General features: G+C 41.1%; 1 protein-coding gene across 2 annotated transcripts in view; it reads left to right on the forward strand.

Moving 5' to 3' along the window:
• POP1 (POP1 homolog, ribonuclease P/MRP subunit) overlaps positions 1–26419 on the forward strand; it is a 39036-nt gene that overhangs the window by 628 nt on the left and 11989 nt on the right. For both annotated transcript variants that reach the window (XM_059994963.1, XM_059994964.1), the window contains exons 2-12: positions 3562–3702; positions 5178–5345; positions 7134–7309; positions 8540–8788; positions 12155–12242; positions 13065–13252; positions 13942–14198; positions 14323–14416; positions 16596–16707; positions 17237–17356; positions 25064–25179. In XM_059994963.1, coding sequence (XP_059850946.1) covers positions 3564–3702; positions 5178–5345; positions 7134–7309; positions 8540–8788; positions 12155–12242; positions 13065–13252; positions 13942–14198; positions 14323–14416; positions 16596–16707; positions 17237–17356; positions 25064–25179 — 1707 coding nt within the window. In that variant the 5' untranslated portion in view covers positions 3562–3563. The remainder of the gene's footprint in view (positions 1–3561; positions 3703–5177; positions 5346–7133; positions 7310–8539; positions 8789–12154; positions 12243–13064; positions 13253–13941; positions 14199–14322; positions 14417–16595; positions 16708–17236; positions 17357–25063; positions 25180–26419) is intronic.

The following is a 26419-nucleotide window of genomic DNA, read 5'->3' on the forward strand; positions in this document are numbered from 1 at the left end:
CATGGAAATAGAAATGGGAGTTTACAACTGATTTTTACTGTTGTTACTTCTCTTGCCTGATAACTGTCGTTTGTTCTTTAGGTCCCTTAAGATCACTATTACTGAGACCTGTTTAAAGGCAAACATTGTGGCCAGGCTTAGATCACAAAATGGCTTGGGCCAAAAATGGCTTCTCTTATGTCAAGAAATTCATGCCTGCTTCTCTTTCTCCGGGGACCCCCTACTTCATCTACTTACACTTCAGCCCCTGTGACCGAGCCCACTGTGTCTGTCATTTCTCTGCATTGCACCTCCGGGCAGAGGCCGTCCTGGGAGCTGGCTTGCACATCCTAAAGGAATAAGATGGGTCATTGAGGGGACCACGCTGAGACCTGGGCATTGTTCACCTACCCCCTCCCATGCTCCCTTCTCTGGGAGAGTTCCCCAAGATTTTCAAGGTGTCTCTGCATTCCCTTTCTATCTCAGCAGAAGCCTAGTGACTGGGATCTGATTTCAGGTAGATTATAGGTCTTGTTCCAGCAGATGGCCCCAGAGCTGTTCTCTTGGAAGATATTCGGTCATGCTGTATCAGAAGCGGTGGCACTTGGCTAAATATTTTTTACTGTTAATATACGCATTATAGGCACGTTTCACTCCATTTATGCGTGCACATGTACATTCAACAAATATATCTATTGAGTCCCTGCTTTGTGCAAGGCTAGGTCTTGGAGATGCAGCAGTGAAAAAGACTGGCAAAATCCCTGCCCTATCCTGCTTCTGAAACGGAATATAAGAAAATCCTCGTTGTTCCCTGGTGGCACAGGGGTTAAGAATCCACCTGCCAATGCAGGAGACATGGGTTCGAGCCTTTGTCTGGGAACATCCCACATGCCGTGGAGCAAGTAAGGCCGTGCACCCATTCACTGTTAGTGGGATCGTAAAATGGCACAACCAAAATAGAAAACATATCACCATTCCTCAAAAAATTAAAAACAGAGCTACCATATGATCCATAAATCCCACGTGTAGGTATATATTCAAAAGAATTGAAAGCGGGATCTCAAAGAGATATTTGTACATTCATGTTCATAGCGGCACTATTCACAATAGTCAAGAGGTGGAAGCAACCCAAATATCCGTTGATAGATGAATAGATAATCAAAGTATGGTATATACATACAATGGAATGCTAATTTTTTGCCCTCGAACCTAAGCTTAGAGGTGTGACTTCTGAAGGTAACCCTAACCCTGGTGTCCCACCCAGGGTTCCCAGGTAGTGCTTTGTTTTGCTGGGCAAGTTCTGATGCAAGCAGGTGGAATAAATTGTTTTGTAGGATAATTTTGAATGATTCTTAATACAGACTGATCTGAATCATGTCCGTCACTAGCCAACAAGCTCTGTAGAACTCAATTTACCTCCTACATATTTTTTAGTTTGAAAAATGTTTTGGGGTGTAGATCTGGTTGTCTTTCATTTAGGTCAAAGCAGAATGGAGTGAGAAAGTGAAATGACATAAGTCTCTGTTATTTCATTTATTATTTAAGAATAAGAGCTACCATAAACTGAGCCCTTAGTTTATGCAAAGCCCCATGATTTGTGTTATGTACATTACCTTATTTAATACTCATAGCAACCTGCTGATTATTCCCATTTATAGAAGGAGAGACCGAAGCTCAAAGAGGGAAAGTAACTTTCCTAAGATTATACAACTAAAAAGTGTTAAGGAAGATAGTGAAGGCTCTTAAACACTATGCCACATAGGTTACTCTTAATTTTGCATGAAGTCTTGCATTGGAAAGGTGGTAAGTGAATGGAAGGTAGTTAATTCAGTGCTACTTATTGGACGTGGTGCAAATCCGGATGTGGCATTTGAAAGTTTGTGCGGGTGTTTTGGTGGGCATAATGATTGGGGTAACACTGCTGCCATTTACTGGGCAGGGGTCAGGATGTTAGCCATCCTGCAGTGTGTAGTACCTGACTCTGCTTTGCATAAAAGCATCGGCTTCATGGATTTAATATACACTGAATTTTCCAGGAATACAATAAATGAGGCAAGATTGTATTTTTAAAAAAAATTTTGTACTTTATCAAAGAGTGTTTACCAATTTGGGAAATTATGTCGCCAGTGGTATAACTACCTTCTCTTAGAGGTACTAGTACAACACACCCGTATTACTTTGCCTTTGTAGCTGTTGCAGACATGTAATCCTTTTTTTTTTTTAATTAATTAATTTATTTTTGGCTGCGTTGGGTCTTCATTGCTGCTCATGGGCTTCTCATTGCGGTGGCTTCTCTTGTTGCAGAGCACGGGCTCTAGGCGCGCAGGCTTCAGTAGTTGTGGCTCGCGGGCTCTAGAGCACAGGCTCAGTAGTTGTGGCCCCCAGGCTTAGTTGCTACACGGCACGTGGCATCTTCCCAGACCAGGGCTCGAACCCGTGTCCCCTGCATTGGCAGGCGGATTCTTAACCACTGTGCCACCAGGGAAGCCCCAGGCACGTAATTCTGTGTTTAGGTATGAGTAAAGACTAGTATTAAAACATTTAAATGCTTGGAGAATAGCTTGGTTCTGCTACTCTGAGCTTCCCAGCCTCCTGGTGTCCCCCTTTTCCTGCAGGACTGTTCCCTGTGTCCGACCTCCCTACAGTCAGCAAGGAAAGAGTGAATGACTGTTGCATGGGAGCTTCGGGACCCTTCTCCAGCGCTACAGATTGTGCCCATGCCTGTGTTGGTGCCTGTGTCAGTGATTATCTCCCTGGGTTAAAAATATCTCTATTTCATAATGCCATCTAGTTATGGTGAAATATTTACATACAGAAAATAGATATTATTTTATTAGAATTACTTTTAGTTCTCCTCCGCATCACAATGAGGACACGTATTGTAGGACATGTTTTGATAAAAGTTATGTGTCTAGTAGGTTATGTAATTAATGAATTTCATTTAAAAATAGAAAACAGGTGTTCAAGCTATTCAGTAAAAGAAAGGGGACATTGAGTCTGAGAGTTGAGAACTACTGTGTATCAGGCTCCACTAGGTTTTTGTCCTTTGTCCTTCTTACTTCAAATTGAAATCGTTTTGCTCTTCTAAATTAAAGGTACACCTGGCCTCGTCTCAGCAGTAGAAATGAAAACATCAGTAATTTATGTTCAGTTTTTGGTCAAGTTACCGTATCTGAATAGTGTGTCCCATATTTCATTAATTCATGTGACTCGTTTCACCTAAGAATTTTGATAAACTGGTTTAGCTAATTTAAGTTTTTTACCGCAGCATAGGGATCTTATCTCACAGTTCATTTTTCATTCTTCCAATAGACTTTATGCAGTGTCAACACTGGTATGTGACTTAATTATTTGACAGCGCAAAACAAAATTATTTTTTTCTGTTGAATCGGGTTTTGGGTCCTTGCTGTAGATCAATATCATGATAACGTTTTGATATCATCAATCCAGCTATAATAAATGGAGATTTATTATATTGAAGAATCAAATTTTGAGTCACATGAACATTTATCCATTAAATTTATTTTTATTTTTGAAAGGAAGTTCCTTCTCCCTGTAGTGAATTTATTACTTTCTTTCCAGAAATGTCTAATGCAAAAGAAAGGAAACATGCTAAGAAAATGAGAAACCAGCCCACCAATGTGACTTTATCCTCTGGCTTTGTGGCTGACAGTGGTGTAAAGTACCATAATGGAGGTAGAAAACCTTTCCAGTCTCCAAAAGGTAAGATAAACATGGTGCTCTCTACACATACTTCCATTTGGATTGCTTTTGTCAGCTCCTTTTGTTAGTCATAATCTAAATGATAAAGGAGTTGAGTTAAAAATAGATACAGGTGACCCTCATTGTTTGCAAGTTTTGTATTTGCACATTCACCTAGTTGCTAAGTTTGTAACCCCAAACTTAATACTCATGGCACTTTGATGGTCATTCGCGGACGTGCAAAGAGTGGGGAAAATTTTGAGTCACCTGATGTGGGTATTCCCAGTGGAGGTTCCCAGTGCCTTCCTGCTTCAGCTTCGTACAGAGATGACCAGAGGAGGGAGACTGGTGGGACAGGGCAGTGTAGTGCAGGAAGCTCCAGCTCTCACCGGGGTTTGAACTGCGATTGTGGGGCAGCTTGAGGCAGGTCACTTAACACTTCTGAACCTCATTTTCTCTTTGTAAAAGAAAGGAAATAAAATCTACTAGGATGAGTTGTTCTCACGATTTAAGGTCATAATCTCTGTGAGATGTATGTATACATAACATACATGCATAGATACATACTTGTTTTCTCTAGGAGCAGTGGTTCAGTGTTCACTAGTTCAGTGTTGGCTGTGACTTTCTAGAACATAACTGCTGGGAATAATGGGAATTGGATGTAGGTATTTTACAGCTGATATATTTTATCTGTACCTTAACAGTTATTATTAAGTGACACTTCTATATTTCCTAAAAGAAATGCAGTGCATTCATCATATCTGCGTTTAACTTGTGTGCTGATTTTAGAACCTTGTAAAGTGATATGAAGGGGATAGCTGTTCATCAGGCAGCAACAGAAAAATGATTCAGATCCAACATTCATGCCCACTGTGCCAAGTGAGAAGCCATAGCACACATTATCTCATTTAAACCTCACAATGACAGACCTTGCAACATGTTTCATGATTATAGGGGCTTAATTATCACTGCCATGGAAATAAACAGGAAGGCTGTAAAATTCTCTACTGATCTTTCCCTGTATTCATAGAGATATTGTGTTAAAGTCAGAATGGTTTGAATGCCTAGACATTTGTATAGAGACTGCTTTTCTTTCTTTCTTAGCATAGTGGCTCTCAACTTGAGTGTGCCAGAGAATTATGATTAAAGACTGCATATGCAAAATCATGTGGATTATAGTATTTAAGGGAGCTTAGGTGAAAAAGCCACATTGCACTATTTATATGGAGAAAAGTTCCCTCTGTTATACCCAAGGTTCTTTCATGTGTCACACTGACATGATTAGCTAGTGTGCTGCCTCCTAGCTATGTGACCTTGGGCAAGTCAACTCACCTCCCTGCCTGAGATCCCTCCTCCTTAAGGGGAGGACAGTAATAGCCACTTACAGGGTGGTTGCAGGATTAAAAACCTGATCAGTTTTCACCCAACACTCTAATCCTTATCTCTGATAAAAGTGACATTTTTTCTTTTTGTTTTCTTTTTTGAAAATGTACTAGAGCCTCATTCTGGACCTTCAAGACAGCGGCAAACCAAAACGAGCCACCATTCGCTGGCTGAGTCTGATGCGAAGGAGCAGCCTTCCTCCAGGGTAACCTTTAAAAAAAAGGGAGGATGGAAAGCAGGTCCCGAGGGCACTTCTCAGGAGATTCCCAAGTATATAACCGGTAGGTGTTTGTACAGAAGCCAAGTTTGATTGTACCGGGAGCTCTCTGTTTCTCCTGCAGCCAGATTTCTAGTGCCTTCTCTCCGCCCGGGCCTTGGCCCCGCCTCCCTGTCTCTCTCCTCCCTTCTGTCCACATGGGCGTGTCTCACCTCCAGCCTGGACTCAGACCAGCGCTTCCCTGGGCCTGCTAGCTCTCCCTCCTTCGGGCTCCCTCCTCTCTCTTACTGTCTTCTTAGAGGTTCTGATTTGTGAACTGTTCCTTTTTGTCTTAAAGTCATCTTTGTCACCCCCTCCCCCCTTTCTAAAAAGTATAAAACGCCATCCACACTCCTCAGCATGGAATCTCCAAAGATAAAACCCAATTTAACGCACTCTGACGGCAACCAAGACCTGTAAGTACCTGTCTCCAGGCCCTGTCCAGTCTCATTTTCCAATACCCCCCTTCACCGTCACCCCTCACTACCCGGTGACCCTGTATTCCTTGTACACACCTTAAGCGTGCCTTCTGGTGTTTCTTTATGCCTTCTTGGAGGCATTCGCTTAAATTTCTCCAGTGCTCTGTTTATTATTCAGAAAAAATAGTCTATTTTTCAATAAAGAAAACTGAAAATAGTTACGGTCACATATTTGTAAAAAAACAGGAAATATTAAGGAAGAAAACCCCTGGAGTCAAAATCATTTAAAATTTTGTTTTTTCTTTGTTTTCTTGTGGGATTATTACACTTAAGAATGGTTGTGGGCTTCCCTGGTGGTGCAGTGGTTGGGAGTCCGCCTGCTGATGCAGGGGACGTGGGTTCGTGCCCCGGTGCGGGAGGATCCCACGTGCCGCAGAGCGGCTGGGCCCGTGGGCCATGGCCGCTGGGCCTGCGCGTCCGGAGCCTGTGCTCCGCAATGGGAGAGGCCACAACAGTGAGAGGCTTGCATACCGCAAAAAAAAAAAAAAAGAAGAAAAAAAAGAAAAAAAAAGAATGGTTGTGATTATATTGTATGTAACTTTCTGTTTTTTTTATTTTTTTAATAAATTTATTTATTTTATTTATTTATTTTTGGCTGCATTGGGACTTCGTTGCTGCATGCGGGCTTTCTCTAGTTGCAGTGAGCGGGGGCTACTCTTCGTTGCTTCTTATTGCGGTGGCTTCTCTTGTTGCAGAGCATGGGCTCTAGGCATGTGAGCTTCAGTAGTTGTGGCACATGGGCTCAGTAGTTGTGGCGCACAGGCTCAGTAGTTGTGGTGCATGGGCATAGTTGCTCCACAGCATGTGGGATCTTCCTGGACCAGGGCTCAAACCTGTGTCCCCTGCATTGGCAGGTGGATTCTTAACCACTGTGCCAGCAGGGAAGCCCAGCTCTCTGTTTTAAAAAAACTCTTCTTTTACCGTTTTTTTTTTTTTTTTTTTTGCGGTACGCGGGCCCCTCACTGCCACGGCCCCTCCCGCTGCGGAGCACAGGCTCTGGTTGCGCAGGCTCCACGGCATGTGGAATCCTCCCGGACCGGGGCACGAACCCGCGTCCCCCGCATTGGCAGGCGGAATCCCAACCACTGCGCCACCAGGGAAGCCCTTTACCTTATTTTTTAACTAAATTTCTTCTGATTAGAAAAGTAAAACCGAATCCTTAGTTTCACAATCATGTAACAGAAATAACTACTATTGGTGTTAATCTATTAGGAGTTAGGGTAGTGGGTGAATTGTAAGCTCATGTGCTTCAAATCTGTTTTCTTTCTGAAACCTACCAGGAAAAGTGTCAATTCAAGATGAGTTTTTAATGACGGTGGTGTTCTCTTCGACAGCTTCTACTTTTGCGCAAGCTCGAGCTGCTGAAATCAGTGCCATGTTGAAAGCAGTGGCCCAGAAATCTTCTAATTCACTGGTTTTCCAGACACTGCCACGGCACATGAGACGAAGAGCCATGAGTCACAATGTCAAACGCCTTCCTCGACGGTTACAGGAGATTGCCCAGAAAGAGGTATAAGTGTCCCTTAATGTAAATGTTTAGGTTAGTGGTCCTTAAAGGAAGTTGAGAAGTATTAACCTAACAGAATTTATTAAAATGAAGACTAAAAAACAACATGCTCATTTTGCATATTTTTTGGTTTAATCATTATCTTCCCCACCTCCACCTCCACTCCCCTCCAAAATTAGCAGGCTGTTGGATATTACAGTTACTTTTAGATACAGCATTTGGAACCTCTCTCTATGATGTTAAACAGTTGATGTTCCCCTGCCAGATTTAAAATGAAAATTTGACCTTCTTACCAGATAAGTAATTTTAGCTCTGCACTTTGGGGGTGTGACCAGTTGAGAGTTGGAAGGTTAAAAAAGGCAGCATCAATGCCTAGTATTTGCCTTTTGTCTTTTTTTAATGTTGAAAACTTGAACTTGGATTTAATTTTTTGTTCATGTCCAGTTGTTTTTGGCTTTACCAAAATTCTTGGCTTGGACATTCTATGATTGTCTAACCACACTATGTCTTTACTAATTGATTCAGAATTTCTTTATCAAGTGCCTTCCGTGTACTGGTATTATGCTGGTGGTGAGGTTAGGGTCCATTAAGGTAAAGTCCTTATTCTTAAGGGGCCCACAAACTAATGGAAAAGAGTTTTTCCCACAGAAGTTTAGCTTAGCTATGGAAGAAGTGAAGAATGAAAACTAAACAGGAATTTTGTTCTCTCTAGATTTAATGTGAAGTCTGTTTCCTAGTGGTAACATTAAACATTTGTCTGTCAGTACCTAAGTGATATGAAATGTGCAGGTTTTCCCCACTTTTATATCTTTGGTCCTAAGTTTTGGGTTTAGTTATATTCTTAGATGTTAAAAAACAATTAAAAAAATCAACACAAAGCTAGCGTTTGATTTATTCTTTCTTGCTTTCTAATATTAATAGCCACAAATAAGTTTGAGTTACTGTGTTGAACATTTTATAAATATTCTAATCTTCCCAGTCCCCGAAGCTTGCCCAGTTAGTAAGTGATAGAACTGTGTTTCCTTCCTAGGTTTACCTTTTTCTAAAATCTTCACTCTTTCTGTTGCCTCCTCTACTTTCATTGGAGAAATCACCAAGTTAAAAAATTAAGCAAACTAATGGAGTCTGTAAGGTACTCCACTTCACCTAAAATGAGCTGTTTGAATTCCTAACATTTAACTTTATTTTGAGATGGTTACAAACTAGGATCTGCCTGTCTTCTTGAAACTCTAGGCAGAGAAAGCGGTTCATCAGAAAAAAGAACACTCAAAAAATAAGTGCCATAAAGCTCGGCGATGTCACATAAACCGGATGCTAGAATTTAACCGGAGACAAAAGAAGAACAAATGGCTAGAAACTCACATCTGGCACGCGAAGCGGTTTCACATGGTCAAGAGGTGGGGCTACTGCCTGGGGGAGAGGCCGACAGTCAAGAGCCACAGAGCCTGCTATCGAGCCATGACGAGCCGCTGCCTCCTTCAGGTATGCTTTTCCGATTGCTTTCCCCTTTACTTTCGGTTAGACCCTTTCTGATTTAGACTTTTAGACCAGTTCATGGTATGCCAAAGCCCTATCTAAGATTATTCATTTTAAAAATAATTACTGGGCAAGAGGCATTTTGCCAGATGCTGGAGATGAAGCAGCCTAAAGTTCTTGGGGCACACTGACATTAATCAAATAATTAGCCAAATATACAGTTGTAAGGGAATACTATACGATACCGTGACCGTTCGTAACAGGAATAGGAGTGCTTCCCCATGGAAGTGATGCTTGAGCGGAGCTCTAAGGGATAAGGAAATGGCAGAGTGGGTGAAGGCAGAGGCAGCCAGATAGGAAGGAAGGATTGAAATAAATTCATTGTGAGAAAGATGAAGAGAGTGAGAGCAGGGCTAACATAGGGCGAGATTAGTTCTGGAGAATAAGTAGGAACCAGATCCTGCAGGATCTTGTCGGTCATGCTCGGGATTCATTCAGCGGTCATTCACCACCACAGATATTTGAGAACCATCTATGCTGGGAAGTTTGTTTTAAACTCTTTAAGAGGACAGTTGGTTTTAGAGCTACATAATAGTATTTATTTGGCTGTCCTGTCTCCTCCTGTGCATCCCCCCACCCCACCCCGCCCCCGGTCAGTTGCTAATTCAGCAGCTTTCTCTCTTCCAGTACGTGTTTAGAAATTTGTTCTTTGCAGAGGGCCTATCTTTCAATGGCAGGATGACCTTGGCCAACTTTTGAAAGCCGTTAGTATTAGCATCCTCTGCTACCTCTTGAGAGCAATGTAGCAGAGTAATCAATACAAGAACCTTAAAAAAATTGTGGTAAATTAGACATAACAACAACTTTGTCATTTTAACCATTTTTACGTATACAGTTCTGTGGCATTAAGTGTATTCACGTTGTGTAACTGTCATCACCATCCATCTCTAGAGCTTTTTCATCTCCGAGACCAAAGCCCTGCATCCATTAAACACTAACTCCCCATTCTTCTCTCCACCAGTTGCTGTCAGCCACCACTCTACTTTTCGTCTTTATGAATCTGACTACTCTAGGTACCTCGTATAAGCAGACTTACACAGTAAGCCAGCTCCTTTTGAGACTGGCTTATTTCACTTAGCATGATGTCTTCAAGATTAATCCATGTTGTATCATTCGTCAGTTTCCCTCTTTTTTTTTTTTAAATTATATTTATTTATTTATTTATTTTTGGCTGCATTGGGTCTTCCTTGCTGCACATGGGCTTTCTCTAGTTGCGGCGAGCGGGGGCCACTCTTTGTTGCGGTGCGCAGGCTTCTCATTGTGGTGGCTTCTCTTGTGGAGCACTGGCTCTAGGTGCCTGGGCTTCAGTAGTTGTGGCACACGGGCTCAGTAGTTGTGGCTCACGGGCTTAGTTGCTCTGCGGCATGTGGAATCTTCCCCGACCAGGGCTCAAACCCGTGTCCCCTGCACTGCAGTTGTATTCTTAACCAGTGTGCCACCAGAGACGTCCTCCCTCATTTTTAAGGCAGAATAATATTTCATTGTATGTATATACCACATTTTGTTTATTCATTCATCTGTCAGTGGTCACTTGAGCTGCTTCTACCGTTTGGCTACTGTGAGTAATGCTGCTATGAACATGGGTGTACAAATATCTCTTCAGTTCCTTGCTTCCAGTTCTTTTGGGTATATACCCAGGAGAGGAATTGCTGGATTATGTGGTAGATCTATGTTTAATTTTTTTGAGGAACCATCATACTTTTTTCCATAAAGGCTACACTATTTTGCATTCCCATCAGCAGTGCACAAGGGCTTCAGTTTCTCCATGTCCTACCAACACATGTTGTTTTCTGCTTTTTGGATAATTGCCATCCTAATGGGTGTAAAGTAAATACAAGAACCTTATAAGAGCCTTTGATTTGAAGACTCAGCAGCAGAAATCATGGGTTATAGTCAAATTCTTCATTTTGATTGTTGAGGAGCCTGGGATCCAGAGAGATGAAGTGACTTGCCTAGGGCTGCACAGCTTGTTGGTGGCCTACGTAGCAAGATAGGCCCTCCCCAGTGCTACGTCGGGAGCTGATTCCCCTGGCCTCTGCTTTTTCCACTGTACTCTGTCATCTCTCAAATTTTAAGGCAGACATATAGTTACTTCTCATTTTGGACAGAATTTTTGCTGAGGTTATCAGGTATTTTCTTTATATTTTGATTAGTCCTAAGTAATAAAAATAATAGCTAGTAATAACAAATATTTTTGAGTACTTAATTTATGTCTGTTTTAGTATTTTACATGTTTTTGCTCACTTAATCCTTACAACAACAGTATGGGGTAAGTTTTACCATTATTTCCATTTTACAAATGAGAAAACTGAGACGTTGGGCAGTTTATCCCCGGCCATACAACTAATGAGTGGTGAAGTTGGGATTTGAGCCCAGGTAGTCTGGTTCCAGAGTTCCACGCTCTTAACCATTATTCTCTGCTGTCACCCAGTTGTACACACTCTGGTGGGGTTCCTCTGCCACTGACAGCTGAGAGCGGATCGCTATTGCTGGGAAGATTTCTGTGTGTGAGTGGTAGCATTGATTAATGTGAGTTTGTCAGAGCCTTACCTATGACTTTAGTTTCAGTTGCTGCGTGTACTGAAATTGCTTAAAGGAGCCATGGCGGAGGGGTTGGTTGGGGGTCAGTGAGCCTGAGTTGAACGCTAGCTTCTCCACTTACTGATGATATGGCTCTGTTCAAGTAACAGTCTCTGTCTCAGTGTCCTCATCTGTCAAATAAGATTACGATAGTACCTGGTTCATCAGGTCTTGGGAAGATTAAATGGCAGTCCATATAAGGAGTTAGCCCATTGCTAGCACTTAAGTAACCTTTCAGTATCCATTAACCATTATTATAGTTCTTCAATGTAATTGATTTTATTAGCTCAGTCTGAGCTCTCTTCATCTTACTTAAGTTGGTATGGCCTTACTCTGATTGCTCTCAGTTTTCCTTTTGCCATTGCTTAGTCAAATTTGGATATCATGGTCAAGACTGAGCAGTGGAGAAATGTGGGATAAACTGCCACGTGTGTCTTTAGGCTCAGTGTTTAGTAATCCTGAGGTCCTGAATTAGGGAACCAAAGTGAGCAAGCTTAACATAATATTGCTGAATTTATTACCGTCTTGCTTATTCTACTCTGATTTTTTTTACTTTAGTTAGGTTTTGGAGAGGGATAATCCGTTACTTAGAGGCAGTAGTTTTTACACCCTACTTCGAACTTATCTGTGAATATGGGATAAAACACATATTTTCTTTCTAAAAAGTAGGAACTGCCACTTACATTTTCAGTGGAAATTCAAGTTTTTGATTGTATCTCCCTCTTTTTGCAGGATTTATCCTACTACTGTTGTTTGGAGTTGAAGGGCAAAGAGGAAGAAATACTGAAGGCACTTTCTCCAATGTGTAGCATAGACACAGGTAAACTTGTTTCAGAGCTGAGTCCCATTTTATTTTATTCTAGTTTTTATAAATTTATTTATTTTTATTTATTTTATTTTTGGCTGCGTTGGGTCTTTGTTGCCGTGTGCGGGCTTTCTCTAGTGGCGGCGAGCGGGGGCTACTCTGCCTTGCAGCGCGTGGGCTTCCCATTGCGGTGGCCTCTCTTGTTGAGGAGCACAGGCTCTAGGTGCGCGGGCTTCAGTAGTTGTGGCACGTGGGCTCACTAGTTGTGGCTCTCGGGCTCTAGAGCGCAGGCTCAGTAGTTGTGGCGTATGGGCTTAGTTGCTCTGTGGCATGTGAGATCTTCCCGGACCAGGGCTCAAACCCGTGTCCCCTGCATTGGCAGACGGATTCTTAACCACTGCGCCACCAGGGAAGCCCAGAGTCCTATTTTAGTCTTTATATATGTATTCATTTCATGAATAAGTGTCTGCTGTAAGCATTTTGGAATTTAAACATGCTTTACTGAGACAGTTCATGTTACCAATGACTATGTTCATATAAGGAACGCTTGGGGTGGCTTTAAAGCCATTTCAAATATTGTTGAGTGTAAAGTGAGAGAACCATTATTCTGGTGGAGTGAATTTAGGCAGGAGGAAACTCAAAACTCATTAAATCATTTACTCAAATATTTACTGAGAACTTCTTGGGTGGTTTCGATCACTTCTTGATCTAAGCAGTGATCGAAACCAACACCTCATCCATCATGGAGTTAGACAATAAATAACAGTATGGCTATCAGGAACTAATAATGCAGTCTCAGCACTTGAAATCTTAGAATTCTGTTTCTGTTTATGTCAGGATTGACTTTTGCAGCAGTTCACTGTTTGTCTGGAAAGCGCCAAGGTAGTCTCATGCTTTACCGGGCAAATAAATATCCTAGAGAAATGCTGGGTCCTGTGACATTTATCTGGAAGGCTGAGAGGACCCCTGGTGACACTTCTGAGAGCAGGCACTTGTGGATATGGCTTCATCCAAGTCTTAAACAGGTATAATCCTTGACAGTATTTCCTCATCACTCTGTCACTGTATTCTTGATGACTGTTGGAAATCAGTGCTATAGAAATTTGAATAGTCTAAAAGTTTGATTGATAGCTTGGTATTTGAATATAGGGAGGATAGTTATGTGAATATTAAGTGGAGCAAATCTTGACCTGACTTTTAGTAAGCCCTAAGTAGAAGGAGAGATGAAAACCAATCTTATTAGGCAAAGGGCTTGAAATGGTGCACTGGGACTAATGCTTCCATCAGCCTGAATGGGTTCATTGGTATTCAGGTGCTTGTGAGAGCCTGTTTGATGATGAGAATCTGTTTTGAGTAATTCTGATGATTTTTTAATACTGCATTTAGCTTAGCTTTCCTTTTTTATCATACTCCCTGCTTTTATACAGTAGACTGTAAATTTTCTCCAAATACCTCTTTAAACTAGTTTTTTAAAAAAACTGGTCAGAGTATTCATGTTGTTTTCATTAATCTTTGACATTTCAGAGTTCTTTTTCTGTTCTAAGTGCAGAGGAATCAAAAAACCTTTTTGATGATGATAAATGTAGTTTAATTTGTGAAGAATAAAAATGTACATTTTTAAAGGTAGAAAAAATAACATAAACTAAACCAACTTAAATTCGAAACGTATTTAAATTCCAGAGTTTAAAAGTAAAATGTTTAAACATATCCTTAGGATATCTTAGAGGAAATAAAAGCAGTGTGCCAGTGTGTGGAACCCACCAAGTCGACTGTCTGCCTCCCTGATCCCCTTCTGACACCATCCCAAGAAAAAAGCCAAACTGACCTGCCCACAGAGAAAATTGGCAAGAAAAGAAAATGGAAAGATGATGAGGAAAATACTAAACCAATTAAAAAAGTCATCGGTGATGGAACTAGAGATCCACTTCAGCCGTATTCTTGGATCTCTCCAACCACAGGCATTGTAATCAGGTATGGGTTGAATTTGCTCTGAACCTACTGACCGTTTTCAGTGAAGGTGTGCTCTGTTTTTGCCAGTGAAACAGACATCATATACGATGGAAGTTTCCATTTTAAGACCTTTTCTTTCTTTCAGTGATTTGACGATGGAGATGAACAGATTCCGGCTGATTGGTCCACTTTCCCACTCCATCCTAACTGAAGCACTCAAAGCTGCTTCTGTCCACACTGTAAGAGTAAACGTGCTTGTCATGTTTTATTCTGGTCACCTCCTTCTTAGCAAATTTGTGAAACCTAACATAATTTGGTAACATTTTGGGCCATGGCTTGTAAATGTTTGTTTCCCTACTTATGCTTATTATCAAAGACTTTTATCTTTCACTTTTCCTAGAAGAGCAAATCTAAGTGAATGTAATAAGTAAACTGACTTGTTCTTATTTAAATACAGACTGCTCCTGAGCTTCTGAGTCTTGTAGAAGGTTCTTAACTTCTCCATAGGCAGCTGACAGGGAGCCCCTAAAATCCTGGAAAGTATATGCTGGGTTTTTTTGTTTGTACTTGTGTGATGCATATTTTCTGGGGCTAGTTTTAAGGGTGATGTCTAACAGGTTGAGAACAGTGTGTTGAGTGCAACTCTGTCCAATAGAATGTTCTGCGAGGGTGATGTTTCTTTGTGCCGTCCATTACGGAGCCACCAGCCACATGTAGCTACCAAGTTGCTAGCGTGACTGAGGAAGTGAATTGGTTCCTTTATTTAATTTTAATTAACTAACAGTTAAATTCAAACTGTTCTCTGTGGCTAGTGGCTGCCATGTTGACAGTGCAGGTCTGGAGAGTAGAGACTAGATTAGGAATCAGACACTTTGGGTTCAGATTCGGTTTGTTTTTCTGTATTTGTGCAATTAACCCTTCAGTGCCTGTGCCTCTTGCAGATTGGACACGTTGAATATGGTGATAGATCTGAACGGAGTTTGAGCTGTTAAAAGACAGATATTTAAAAAAAAAAAAAAAAAGACGACTTCTCTCTCCCTCTTCCCTGTTTCCACAGTAGTCTCAACCACTGTTGTCTCTTTCCTGGATCCTGAAGCAGCTTCTTAACTTTCCTTCATTGCTCTCACTTTTCACTCTATTCTCCACGCAGGAGGCAAAGTGATATTTTGAAAATTTATTCACATCGCGCTACTTCCTGATTAAAAGCTTTTGGATAGCTTCTCATTGTATTTGAGATAAATTCCAAAGCCCTTAATTTGACTGGTAATCTTATACCTTCACGTCTGTCTGGCCTCGTCTCTCCTCGCCCTTGGCACTTCAGCCACCCTGGCCTTCTTCCAGTTCTAGAATATGTCAGATCTCACCTCCCTTAGAGCCTGTCTGAATGTCCCACCTCTATCGCTCTTCTTGGCTAAGCCTTCCTCATTCTTTAAGTTTCAACATCTATATCATTTTCCTCTAGAATCCTTTTCTGATCCCCTAAGTTAAATTATATCCCTCCTGTTGTTTTCATCCCATCTTGCACATTTCCTCTATTTACGTCTAGATTTGTTTGCATATTTGTTCGATGTTCGTGTCTCCTAAGAGTCTGAGCTTCGTGATGGCGAGGACAGAGCAGTCCCATTCTTTACTCTGTCCCCTGGGCTTAGCACAGTGCCTGGTGCAGAGTTGTTACTCCATGCTAGCTCATAAGTTGCAGAGGGAGGATTTGAACCTAGGAAGTTTGGTTCCAGGACCTGTACTTTGAACCACTAGTTTGTGCCACCTGAGTTTGTGTGAGGTAATGCGCACATGTATTACAGGTTGGAATCTGTAGGGGCACATCCTACTTCAGTGAACTTTGGTATGAATCATAGCTGTACGTTCTCTTCCTGGGCATGCTTATGGTACTTGAAGTGCTGTTTGAAACCTTTCCCAATTCCTAGTTCTGTTCAGAAAAAAGGCAAGTAAAATACTTGTGTAACTTCCTTGAAATTTCTAGAAATACTATAGTAGTAATAAATCCTTTTGCTGAAGATTTCTTCAAATGGTATTGGTTTGGTTTTTCTTTGGCGAGGAAAATTTTATTGCTTCATTCTGTGGTGATGAAGTTGGTAGAGTGGGAGAAGAACACGGCATCTCTTGTTGGCACTGTGCTACAGAGACCACGGGTGTGCAGTCAGTTAGGTAGGTAGTCTCTCAGAAAACCACGAATGTTTTTCTTAGTTTGTGAAATCTTGAGAGAAGTATAGTCCTGTGTCCTTGTCTGTAATTAGAAGAATCATTAGTCTGATGTGACAGTTTCCCTGGTTCCCCTCACAAAAGATTCATTCCCACAAACAGGGAAAAAAGGATGGGGCCAATAGCACAATGATTTTCACCAAAATTATTAAGTCTGATCCATTATTTGTCTGGTGAACAGGAGTTGTTGTTTTCCAGGAGGGAGAGGACACAGAGAAGACACCTCACTGTTGGTGGATTGAAACCTGCAGGAATCCTGATAGCGTTTCCCTTCATCACAGACAGGAAACCATCTTTGAATTGTTGGGAGGTATAACAGGGGGGATACTGGGTTGTACTGGGGAAGAAGGGAAGAGTGGGAAATGGGTTAAAAGAGCATCTTGCAGTTGAGCTACCTAAATGTAGTGTGCTTTTTAACTTGTAACTGTTTGTTAAAATACAGCAAGAAAGCACAAATGAGGTGTTAGTATTCTAAATAATTGGCATTCCATTGCTATAGATAAATGCGTGTGCCAGCTACTAAACTAAAATCTTACTTACCTTCACACGACTGCATTTGTGTGTGAAGCTCCTGTAGTTATTGATACGAACATACATGCTCATGTAGTAAAATAACCTGTTATGTTAATTTAATGCTTTTTGTAAGAAACTTCACTCTTTATGAACGTTAATTTATTCTCTGAAAGTATCTTCGGGGAAAAAAAGGGGAATACGTGTCTTTACATAATTAGCCCAAGGTGAAAGTTTCATTAGAGAAATTTGAAAATAAAAGCAAATATATATGTATTTGTGAATAACTTTTTGTTTGCTTTTTGTTTTGTTTTGTTTTTTTGCTAAAGGAATAACATCACCAGCAGAAATTCCAGCAGGTACTGTTCTGGGACTGACAGTTGGTGATCCACGAATAAATTTGCCTCAAAAGAGGTCCAGAGTTTTGCCCAATCCAGAAAAATGCCAAGGTAAAGTTCCTGAGACAACCTGGTTTTCCTTACTATTTAGAGCAGTCAGTCCCATTAGAAGAGTTCTGCCTGTGACACTTCTGCAGTAACTTTATCTGTAGAAGAATTAGGGCAGTCTTTACCTGCCTACCTTTCAAGGTGATTATGATCAAAGGAGATGTGTATGAGGAAGTATCTTTTAGCTGTAAACATGTAGCCTGATCATTATGTTCATTTTTTCCCCTGAGTTCTCTATTTTTAGTATCTAAGTAAAACCTGTCTCTGCAAACTTGGTTCTCTGAAAATGCCTGGCTTTGCAGAATTTTAATTGTGAGGAAGGGATCTGCACCCGCAGCTGGTCTTGTGCTCTTTGGAAGCCTCTGTCTGACCATACAGATGATCCAGGTTCGAATCCTGGCAAGGCCATCCCAGGTGCTGAAGGGTAAGACGTCTTGGTGTAGACTCAGTAGAGTGGCCTGCAGGAGTTCTTTGGGGTGACACGGTGGGGGATGGGTAGGGGCTGGCTAAAATTTTAGTCTAAAATTGCGATTTGCTGCAATTGTGATCCTGTCTCGTATTTACTGTCATTTAAACACGGTTAATTGGAAGAATGATTAAAATCAGCTTATGAATTTTTGGAGAAAGGATACAGGTGTGTGTAGAAACAACTTCAGAATTTTTTTTTTACCTTCACATGTAGTTAGATAGCTTATTAAGGGGGCAATAAAGTACTCTGCCAGAACTTCACATGAAAGGTGGATTGGATGAGGGAGGAGTTTAAGATATATAGGTAAGTTAGTTAATTACGGAGCCTGACACTTTAATCAATTCATTGTTGCCTCTTTCTTTTTTAATAGCAATATGGTCTGGAACAACCATAAAAGTTAACAGCGTCTACTACACCAATAAATGTTTACTGTCGTAATCATCTCAAAACTGTAGTTAAACTCTGCTTAGTTTCTCTTGCTGCCTCAAACCCTTTTTTGGAATAAGGCAGTATTCAATTCTTCCTAAGCCTTTTGTCTTAATATAAATCAGTTCAAGGAAAATTAAAGTCTATCTTGAAAAACATGATTTAGTTTGTACTATTAAAGCTTACCGTCTTATGTCATTGTGTTTTTTAATAATCAAAGTATAATTGATTTACAATATTATATTAGTTTCAAGTGTATAACATAGTGGTTCAATATTTTTATACATTACCAAGTGATCAGGATAAGTCTAGCTACCATCTGTCATCATACAAAGTTATTTCAATATCACTGACCATATTCCCCGTGCTGTACATTACATCCCCATGACTTACTTATTTTATAACTGGAAGTTTGTATCTCTTAATCTCCCTCATCTATTTCACTTATCCCCCCCACCCCCCACGTCTCCCCTCTCACAGCCTCCAGTTTGTTCTCTGTATCTAGGACTCTGTTTCTGTTTTGTTATGTTTGTTCATTTGTTTTGTCTTTTAGATTCCGCATATTAGTGATATCATGTGCTATTTGTCTTTCTCTGAGTTATTTCACTTAGTGTAATATCCTCCAAGTCCATCCATGTTGTTGGAAATGACAAAGTGTCATTCTTTTTACGTAGTATTCCATTGTATATATACCACATATTCTTTATCCATTCATCTGTTGATGGACACTTCCATACCTCGGCTGTTATAAATAATGTTGCAGTGAACATAGGGATGCATGTATCTTTTCGAATTAGTGTTTTCATTTTCTTTGGAAATATACCCAGAATTGGAATTGCTGGAGTGTATGGTAGTTCTATTTTTAGTTTTTTGAGGAACCTCTATTCTGTTTTCCACAGTGGCTGCACCCATTTACATTCCCACCAGCAGTGTATGAGGGCTCCCTTTTCTCCACATCCTCACCAGATCTGTGTCCCCAGGAGGACTCCCAATTGCCTTCTGCCTCTCTGGGAAACTCTCGAAGATCAACAAGTGGCTCTTTTCAAATTACTGCCTCTGTGCTGGGACTTGGAACCTGTAGATTTTACGTGTACCCTTTAAGAGTGGAGTCTGTGTTTCCTGTAGCCCTCCAGCTCTCCTGTTCTCAAGCCCAGCTGGCCTTCAAAGCCAGATGTTGTACAGGCTCATCCTCTCTATGCAGCACCCCCAGGCTGGGGTACCTGATGAGGAGCTCGGTCCCCCTGCTCCCTCGGGGAAACTCTGCAATTATGATTCTCCTCCTGTTTGTGGGTCGCCTACCCAGGGGTGTGTATCTTGACTCTACCATGTCTCCACCTCTCCTGTCTGGTTCCTTCTTTATTATCTTTAGTGGTGGAGAGCCTGTTCTGCTAGTCTTCAAGACGTTCTAATAGATACTTGCTCTGTAAACAGTTGTAATTTTGGTGTGCCCATGTGAGGAGGTATGTTCAGGGTCTTACTTCACCATCGTGGCCACCAATCTTATTGTTGTATTTTATTAAAACCTGTTTTAAGTAATTTCTTTGAAGAAGTATCGGCATGTGAGCTATATAAAAAAGTAAACTTTTTAAGGATTTAGTATTACACAAATATTATTAACAAATGTAACATACCATCTGGGATGACAATTCAAAACTAATTTTAGAAATATACCTTGATGAGCTGGATCAATTAATAAAAGGTGAATCCTTAGAAGAATCTTAAGGTCATGATGGTCTTAATTCTCTGACATAACTTCCAGTCTGTCTTTCCATATCTGAAGTCATTCTTTGTTTTGACTTGGACAAAACAGATCAATTCTGGTGCTACTTAAACCATAGGAAGGGTTTGCCTGACTTGCATAACATAAACAGTTTATCTTCTTATGTGTGCTGGGAATTATAGAGAGCTTGGAAAAGAGAAGATACAGCAGTATGATACTGTGAGGTAATAAGGAATACATGTTTTGGTGTTTGTCCATGGTTCCTGGCACCTTGCTTCTAAAACTCTTGTAATTTCCTAAGTGACAAGAGCCTTAAAGGCTAAAAGGAGAGCCTTTTCTTATTCCTAACAAGCCCCTTTCAACCACACCTGAGTTTATTTTAATGCGGTGTCTTTTGGTAAAGCCCCTAAGGCTGGGGGCGGGTTGCCAGGGGAACCAATCAAAATGTTGGAACTTTCAGGCGCCACCCCTTCTCTCCCTGAGAAGGGAGAGGGGCTGGAGATTAAGCTTAATCGCTAATGGCCAATCAATCATACCTACCTGCTGAAACCTCCATAAAAATCCTAGAGTGGAGTTTGGAGAGTTTCCTGTTTGCTGAACCCTTGGAGGTGCTGGGTGGTGGGGTGCCCAGAGAGGGCATGGAAGTGCCACACCCCTTCCCCTTTACCTTGCCCTGTGCATCTCTTGCATCTGGTTTCAGAGCTGTATCCTTCTATTAAAAAAATCACCCAGTAATGTAGTAAGTGAACTGTTTTCCTGAGTTCTGGGAGCCATTCTAGCAAACTATTGGACTTGGCCAATTTATTGCCAGTTGGTCAGGACTTAAAATTGGCGTCTGAAGTGGGAGCTGTCTGTGGGACTGAGCCCTTAACCTGTGGGATCTGATGCTATCTCTAGGTAGGTAGCGTCAGGATTGAGTTAAATTGTAGGACACTCAGCTGGTGTCAGAGAATTGTTTGCTGTGGGAAAAACAACCATACACTTGAGCGTCAGAAACATTGAGAGTAGAATAGAGTACAGAAATGGAAATGGTTTTCTCTTTCAGTGAAGACCCTGAGGGGATGATGCGTATCCTCAGGTGCTTTGAAAAAGTTTACTTGATCATTTCTTTCTTTTTCTTTTTTAAATAAATTTATTTTCATTTATTTATTTATTTATTTATGGCTGCGTTGGGTCTTTGTTGCTACACGCGGGCTTTCTCTAGTTGTGGCGAGCGGGGGGGCTACTCTTCGTTGCGTTGTACGGGCTTCTCATTGCAGTGGCTTCTCTTGTTGTGGAGTACGGGCTCTAGGTGCCCGGGCTTCAGTAGTTGTGGCACGCGGGCTCAGTAGTTGTGGCTCGTGGGCTCTAGAGCAGAGGCTCTGTAGTTGTAGTGCATGGGCTTAGTTGCTCCGCGGCATGTGGGATCTTCCCGGACCAGGGATCGAACCCATGGCCCCTGCATTGGCAGGCGGATTCTTAACCACTGCGCCACCAGGGAAGTCCTATCATTCATTTCTTGAGTTTGATAAATATTAACAATATGTTTTTGCGAATCTTTTCAACTTCATTAACACAGCATTTCACTGTGTAAAGAACTGGCTTTCTGGGTGAAATTTAAAAATACAAGTTCTGCTCTACTATCTGTTCTTTTAGTATTTGCTCTCCTTAACATCTGGTTTGCTTTGTTAGATTATTTTAACTAGTCTTTGTCTTCCAGAGATGAATTTGCTTTAGAAAATACTGACCTTACATTGTGCTCATGGGCTCCTTTTAGTCTTTCTCTTTATACCCTTTCTATTACCGTGTACCCCAAACAGTTGACTTTCTCAAGTTCCCAGTTATTGGTCATTATTGCCATGACTTCTCAGTTTCTGCTCTTGGGAGAAAAAATATCTGATAGCTTCAGCTGGGCCTTTTTAACTGTTCTGCAAATTTAATTTAAAATAGAGTGAATTTGAAGGCTGTAACTTTGGTTCATTTGAATCCCAAATGATTAAACCTTTTATTCATTTCCCTTGCTTCTCTAAGAAACACTTAAGGAAATTTTAAAATCTGGTAATCTTCAAATACATTTAAGAAAGGAGAAGATAAGCTATTCAACCTTTAAGTCACAATTCTGGAGTTATGTAGTCAATTAGCTTTGGTCCGAGATGAAAGAGAATGTGCTTTATGTGAGTCTTGGGGGAAGGACTTAGAATTACGCACGGAATTGACAGTCATTCTGGGCACGCTGAGGGGCGTGCTGACTCAGCTGATAATATTTTTTTCTCAGTAGTGAAGACTGTTGACTTAAAGGCCTCCTTTGCCTTCAGACATCCTCTGCTTTGGCATTATAGTATCACACAGAATAGTTTCACTATCGTAAGTCAGCTGTGCTCTCTCTTTTCATCCCTTTCTCACTGCTTCCAACCCCTGATCGTTCAACAGTCTCTATGGTTTTGCCTTTTCCAGAATGTCACATAGTTGGAATCATACAGTATGTAGCCTTTTCAGACTGGTTTCTTTCACATAGTAATATGCTTTTAAGGTTCTTTCTTGTCTTTTCATGGCTTGATAGCTCATTTATTTTATTTATTTATTTATTTATTTATTTACATCTTTATTGGAATATAATTGCTTTACAATGGTGTGTTAGTTTCTGCTTTATAACAAAGTGACTCAGTTATACATATACATATGTTCCCATATCTCTTCCCTCTTGCGTCTCCCTCCCTCCCACCCTACCTATCCCACCCCTCTAGGTGGTCACAAAGCACCGAGCTGATCTTCCTGTGCTATGCGGCTGCTTCCCACTAGCTATCTATTTTACGTTTGGTAGTGTATATGTCCATGCCATTCTATCACTTTGTCCCAGCTTATCCTTCCCCCTCCCCGTATCCTCAAGTCCATTCTCTAGTAGGTCTGCATCTTTATTCCCGTCTTGCCCCTAGGTTCTCATGACCATTTTCTTTCTTTCTTTTTTTTTGGATTCCATATGTATGTGTTAGCATATGGTATTTGTTTTTCTCTTTCTGACTTACTTCACTCTGTATGACAGACTCTAGGTCCATCCACCTCACTACAAATAACTCAATTTCGTTTCTTTTTATGGCTGAGTAATATTCCATTGTATAGATGTGCCACATCTTTATCCATTCATCCGATGATGGACACTTAGGTTGCTTCCATCTCCTGGCTACTGTAAATAGAGCTGCAATGAACATTTTGGTACATGACTCTTTTTTTTTTTTTTTTTTCTTTTCTCCTGCGGTACGCGGGCCTCTCACTGTCGCGCCTCCCCCGCCGCGGAGCACAGGCTCCGGACGCGCAGGCTCAGCGGCCATGGCTCGCAGGCCCAGCCGCTCCGCGGCATGTGGGATCCTCCCGGACCGGGGCACGAACCCGCGTCCCCTGCATTCGCAGGCGGACTCTAAACCACTGCGCCACCAGGGAAGCCCGGTACATGACTCTTTTTGAATTATGGTTTTCTCAGGACATATGCCCAGTAGTGGGATTGCTGGGTCATATGGTAGTTCTATTTGTAGTTTTTTAAGGAACCTCCATACTGTTCTCCATAGTGGCTGTACCAATTCACATTCCCACCAACAGTGCAAGAGGGTTCCCTTTTCTCCACACCCTCTCCAGCATTTATTGTTTCTAGATTTTTTGATGATGGCCATTCTGACTGGTGTGAGATGATATCTCATTGTAGTTTTGATTTGCATTTCTCTAATGATTAATGATGTTGAGCATCCTTTCATGTGTTTGTTGGTAATCTGTATATCTTCTTTGGAGAAATGTCTGTTTAGGTCTTCTGCCCATTTTTGGGTTAGGTTGTTTGATAGCTCATTTCTTTTTAGTGCTGAATAATATTCCACTGTCTGGATGTACCATCTACTTTGTTTCATCTTTTTACTTATTATTTTTTAGAATATTTGAAGATGAAGTTGTGCTTTCCTATGCCTTTACACCCTAAGTATTAGCCATCTCTTTTGTCTGTGGCCAAATCTGAATAAAATCCCAGCTCTGTCACTCAGGTCTATGGCAACACTCCACAGGAAAGACTTCTTGGCAGACAGCTGTTTGATGGGGTTTTTTTGCTCCTAGACAGGCTGTGTGAATTTTTACAGCACACGCCTTGTCACTTGAGATGCTGCTGGTTATTCTCTCCAGCTGCACTAGAAGCAGTTGCTGCTTTTAAGGAGCTTTCATCTCAGATCTTTTCACCAGTTAATTTTTTCTAACTTGTTTATCCCTGACATCTGTCACATTATGGCCAAGTCACTTCCAACTTACTTTTTTCAGCCATCAGACCCATGCAGGTTGAGTGACCTTTCTATGTTGGCATTTTAGGACCTTAGCCTAAACTCATGAATTGTCTGACTTTTTACTTTTAATTCTTCAGTCCAACAAAGTAAGATTTGAAAGATTTTTTTTCCTCTAATGTTTAAGTAAATTGCATGTAGGAAGTCTCTTCTATCAATATATATGTTTATAACTGAAAAAATTCCTCCTCCTTTCCCACTAGAGTACTTTTTGGCATGGTGTAGCTCGTTTAAAGGGATGAAACAACATATTTCACAACAAATATATTCGTTTTAAAGGACTGAGAAAAATACGTTTTACAGAAAGGAATACATTCAATTCAATAAAAAAGGGTAATCAGAGACTTGAAGTAATAGGACAGAAGAAAAGGATGGTATCTGTTGGCTCAAGACCATTGGGTCAGGGATGATATAAAGAGCCCTGAAGCCAATAGTTAAAATATGATTTGTGCTGTCAAGAGCATATAATCAAGAAATGGTTCGCCTCTGCAGTGATGCCTAGAACGTGATTATCTTAAATGTGGAATCAGGCAGATATTTAGAGGCAATTTAATGTAATGTTTGCATCTTACAGACTAAAAATAAATGTCAAAGAAATAAGTTTAGGAGCCTTTGCTGTTTCACAGATTGTGAAACCAACTGTAAGAATAACAATTTCTACTCAAGTAAATAAATTCCTCTAGAGAAGTTAGGCTTCTAGGGGAGCCTATAGAATAGTTTCTTGTAAGAAAAGGTCACCTGGCTTTGTTTAGAAGTTGACCTCACTGATCTAAGGAATGTGGTTTAAGGCTATTTCTTTTCCCTCTTAGATAATGAGAAAGTTAGACAGCTGCTTCTGGAGGGTGTGCCTGTGGAGTGTTCGCATAGCTTTCTTTGGAACCAAGATATCTGTAAGAGTGTCACAGAGAATAAAATCTCGGATCAGGTAACTAATGGTAAAGTCGTGAAAACAGGCTGAAATTCATCACTCTAGAGACCATGAACGTTTTTTCATATTTAATAGAATCCCATAGACTTCCTTTTATTTGCAATTTTTGGATCCCTTACGATATATACAATGCTATTTTCCGTTCTTAGAGAAGAATAATCTCTAGAAAAGGTTAATACAAAGACTTTTTCTTGAAATGATAATCTTATGGTTTAATTTGTTTTTCTTTTACTATTTTTCCCCTTAAATGTTCTCTGTCATTAATTTCACCATGATTGAGCTCCTGTCAGCACCAGGTATTGTATTAGATAATGGGGTAGATGACTAGGATTAGGTTGAAGAAGTACAGAGTACAAAGGAAGCCCAAAGAAGGGGTACTGAGCCCGGACTAGGGAAACTGGGGAAAGCTTCCTGGGTGGAGGAGCTGGTATTTGAGCTAACTCTTAGGTGTGTGGTGAGAATTAACCAGGCTTCTTGGCGGCCAGGGGCCAGGAGCCAAGGCTACAGTGGAGGAAGGATTGTTGGAGTTGAGAACGAGGGCAAGGGCCCAGGCCAAAAACAGGATGGCATGTTCAGGAATCTCCAAGTAGATCAGTATCTTGGAGTTAAGGGTGGGGTAGGAGATGGAACTGAGGAGATAAAAAGGGGCTATAGCATAAAAGACCTTGAGGCATTTTTGGATTTGGACTGAAGATGCAGGGGCCATTGAAGATTTTAAGTTGGGCCATGACGTGATCAGATTTCAGTCTGGGAGTGCTACGGAGACTAGAGACGGGGATAAGGGGCGGAAGAGCTGGAGAGAGGGCTTGTGGTTGGATGGCTTAGAAGAGACCCTTGAAGTAGTCCAGATGGCATGATGGGGGCCTGAAGTGTGGCAGTATGCCTGGAGTGGAGGGGCTGGGGTTTAATACATATACCTGGAAGGTAAAACTGCCTAGACTCAGTGGTTGATTGGAAGATGGGAAGTGAGAAAGGAGGAGGCCTGTGGGTTAGGTCCTAATGGTCTAGCTTGGTTTTAGGAGCTCAGCTAAAAGAGAGGCAGAGCCAGGTCTGACTTGTCACTGCTGTCTTCCCAAGTTCTAGCTAAGTGCCTGGCATATAACAGGTACTTAGGAAATATTTGAATGAACAAGTAAATGAATGAAGACTAAACATTTGAAAGGATGAACGAATGAGCTAATGAACTGTGAGAATTGTATGTCATCCAGCCAGCCGGGGCACACAGGAGGAGAGTGAC

Source organism: Delphinus delphis, chromosome 17 (assembly GCF_949987515.2).
Source record: "Delphinus delphis chromosome 17, mDelDel1.2, whole genome shotgun sequence".
NCBI lineage: Eukaryota > Metazoa > Chordata > Mammalia > Artiodactyla > Delphinidae > Delphinus > Delphinus delphis.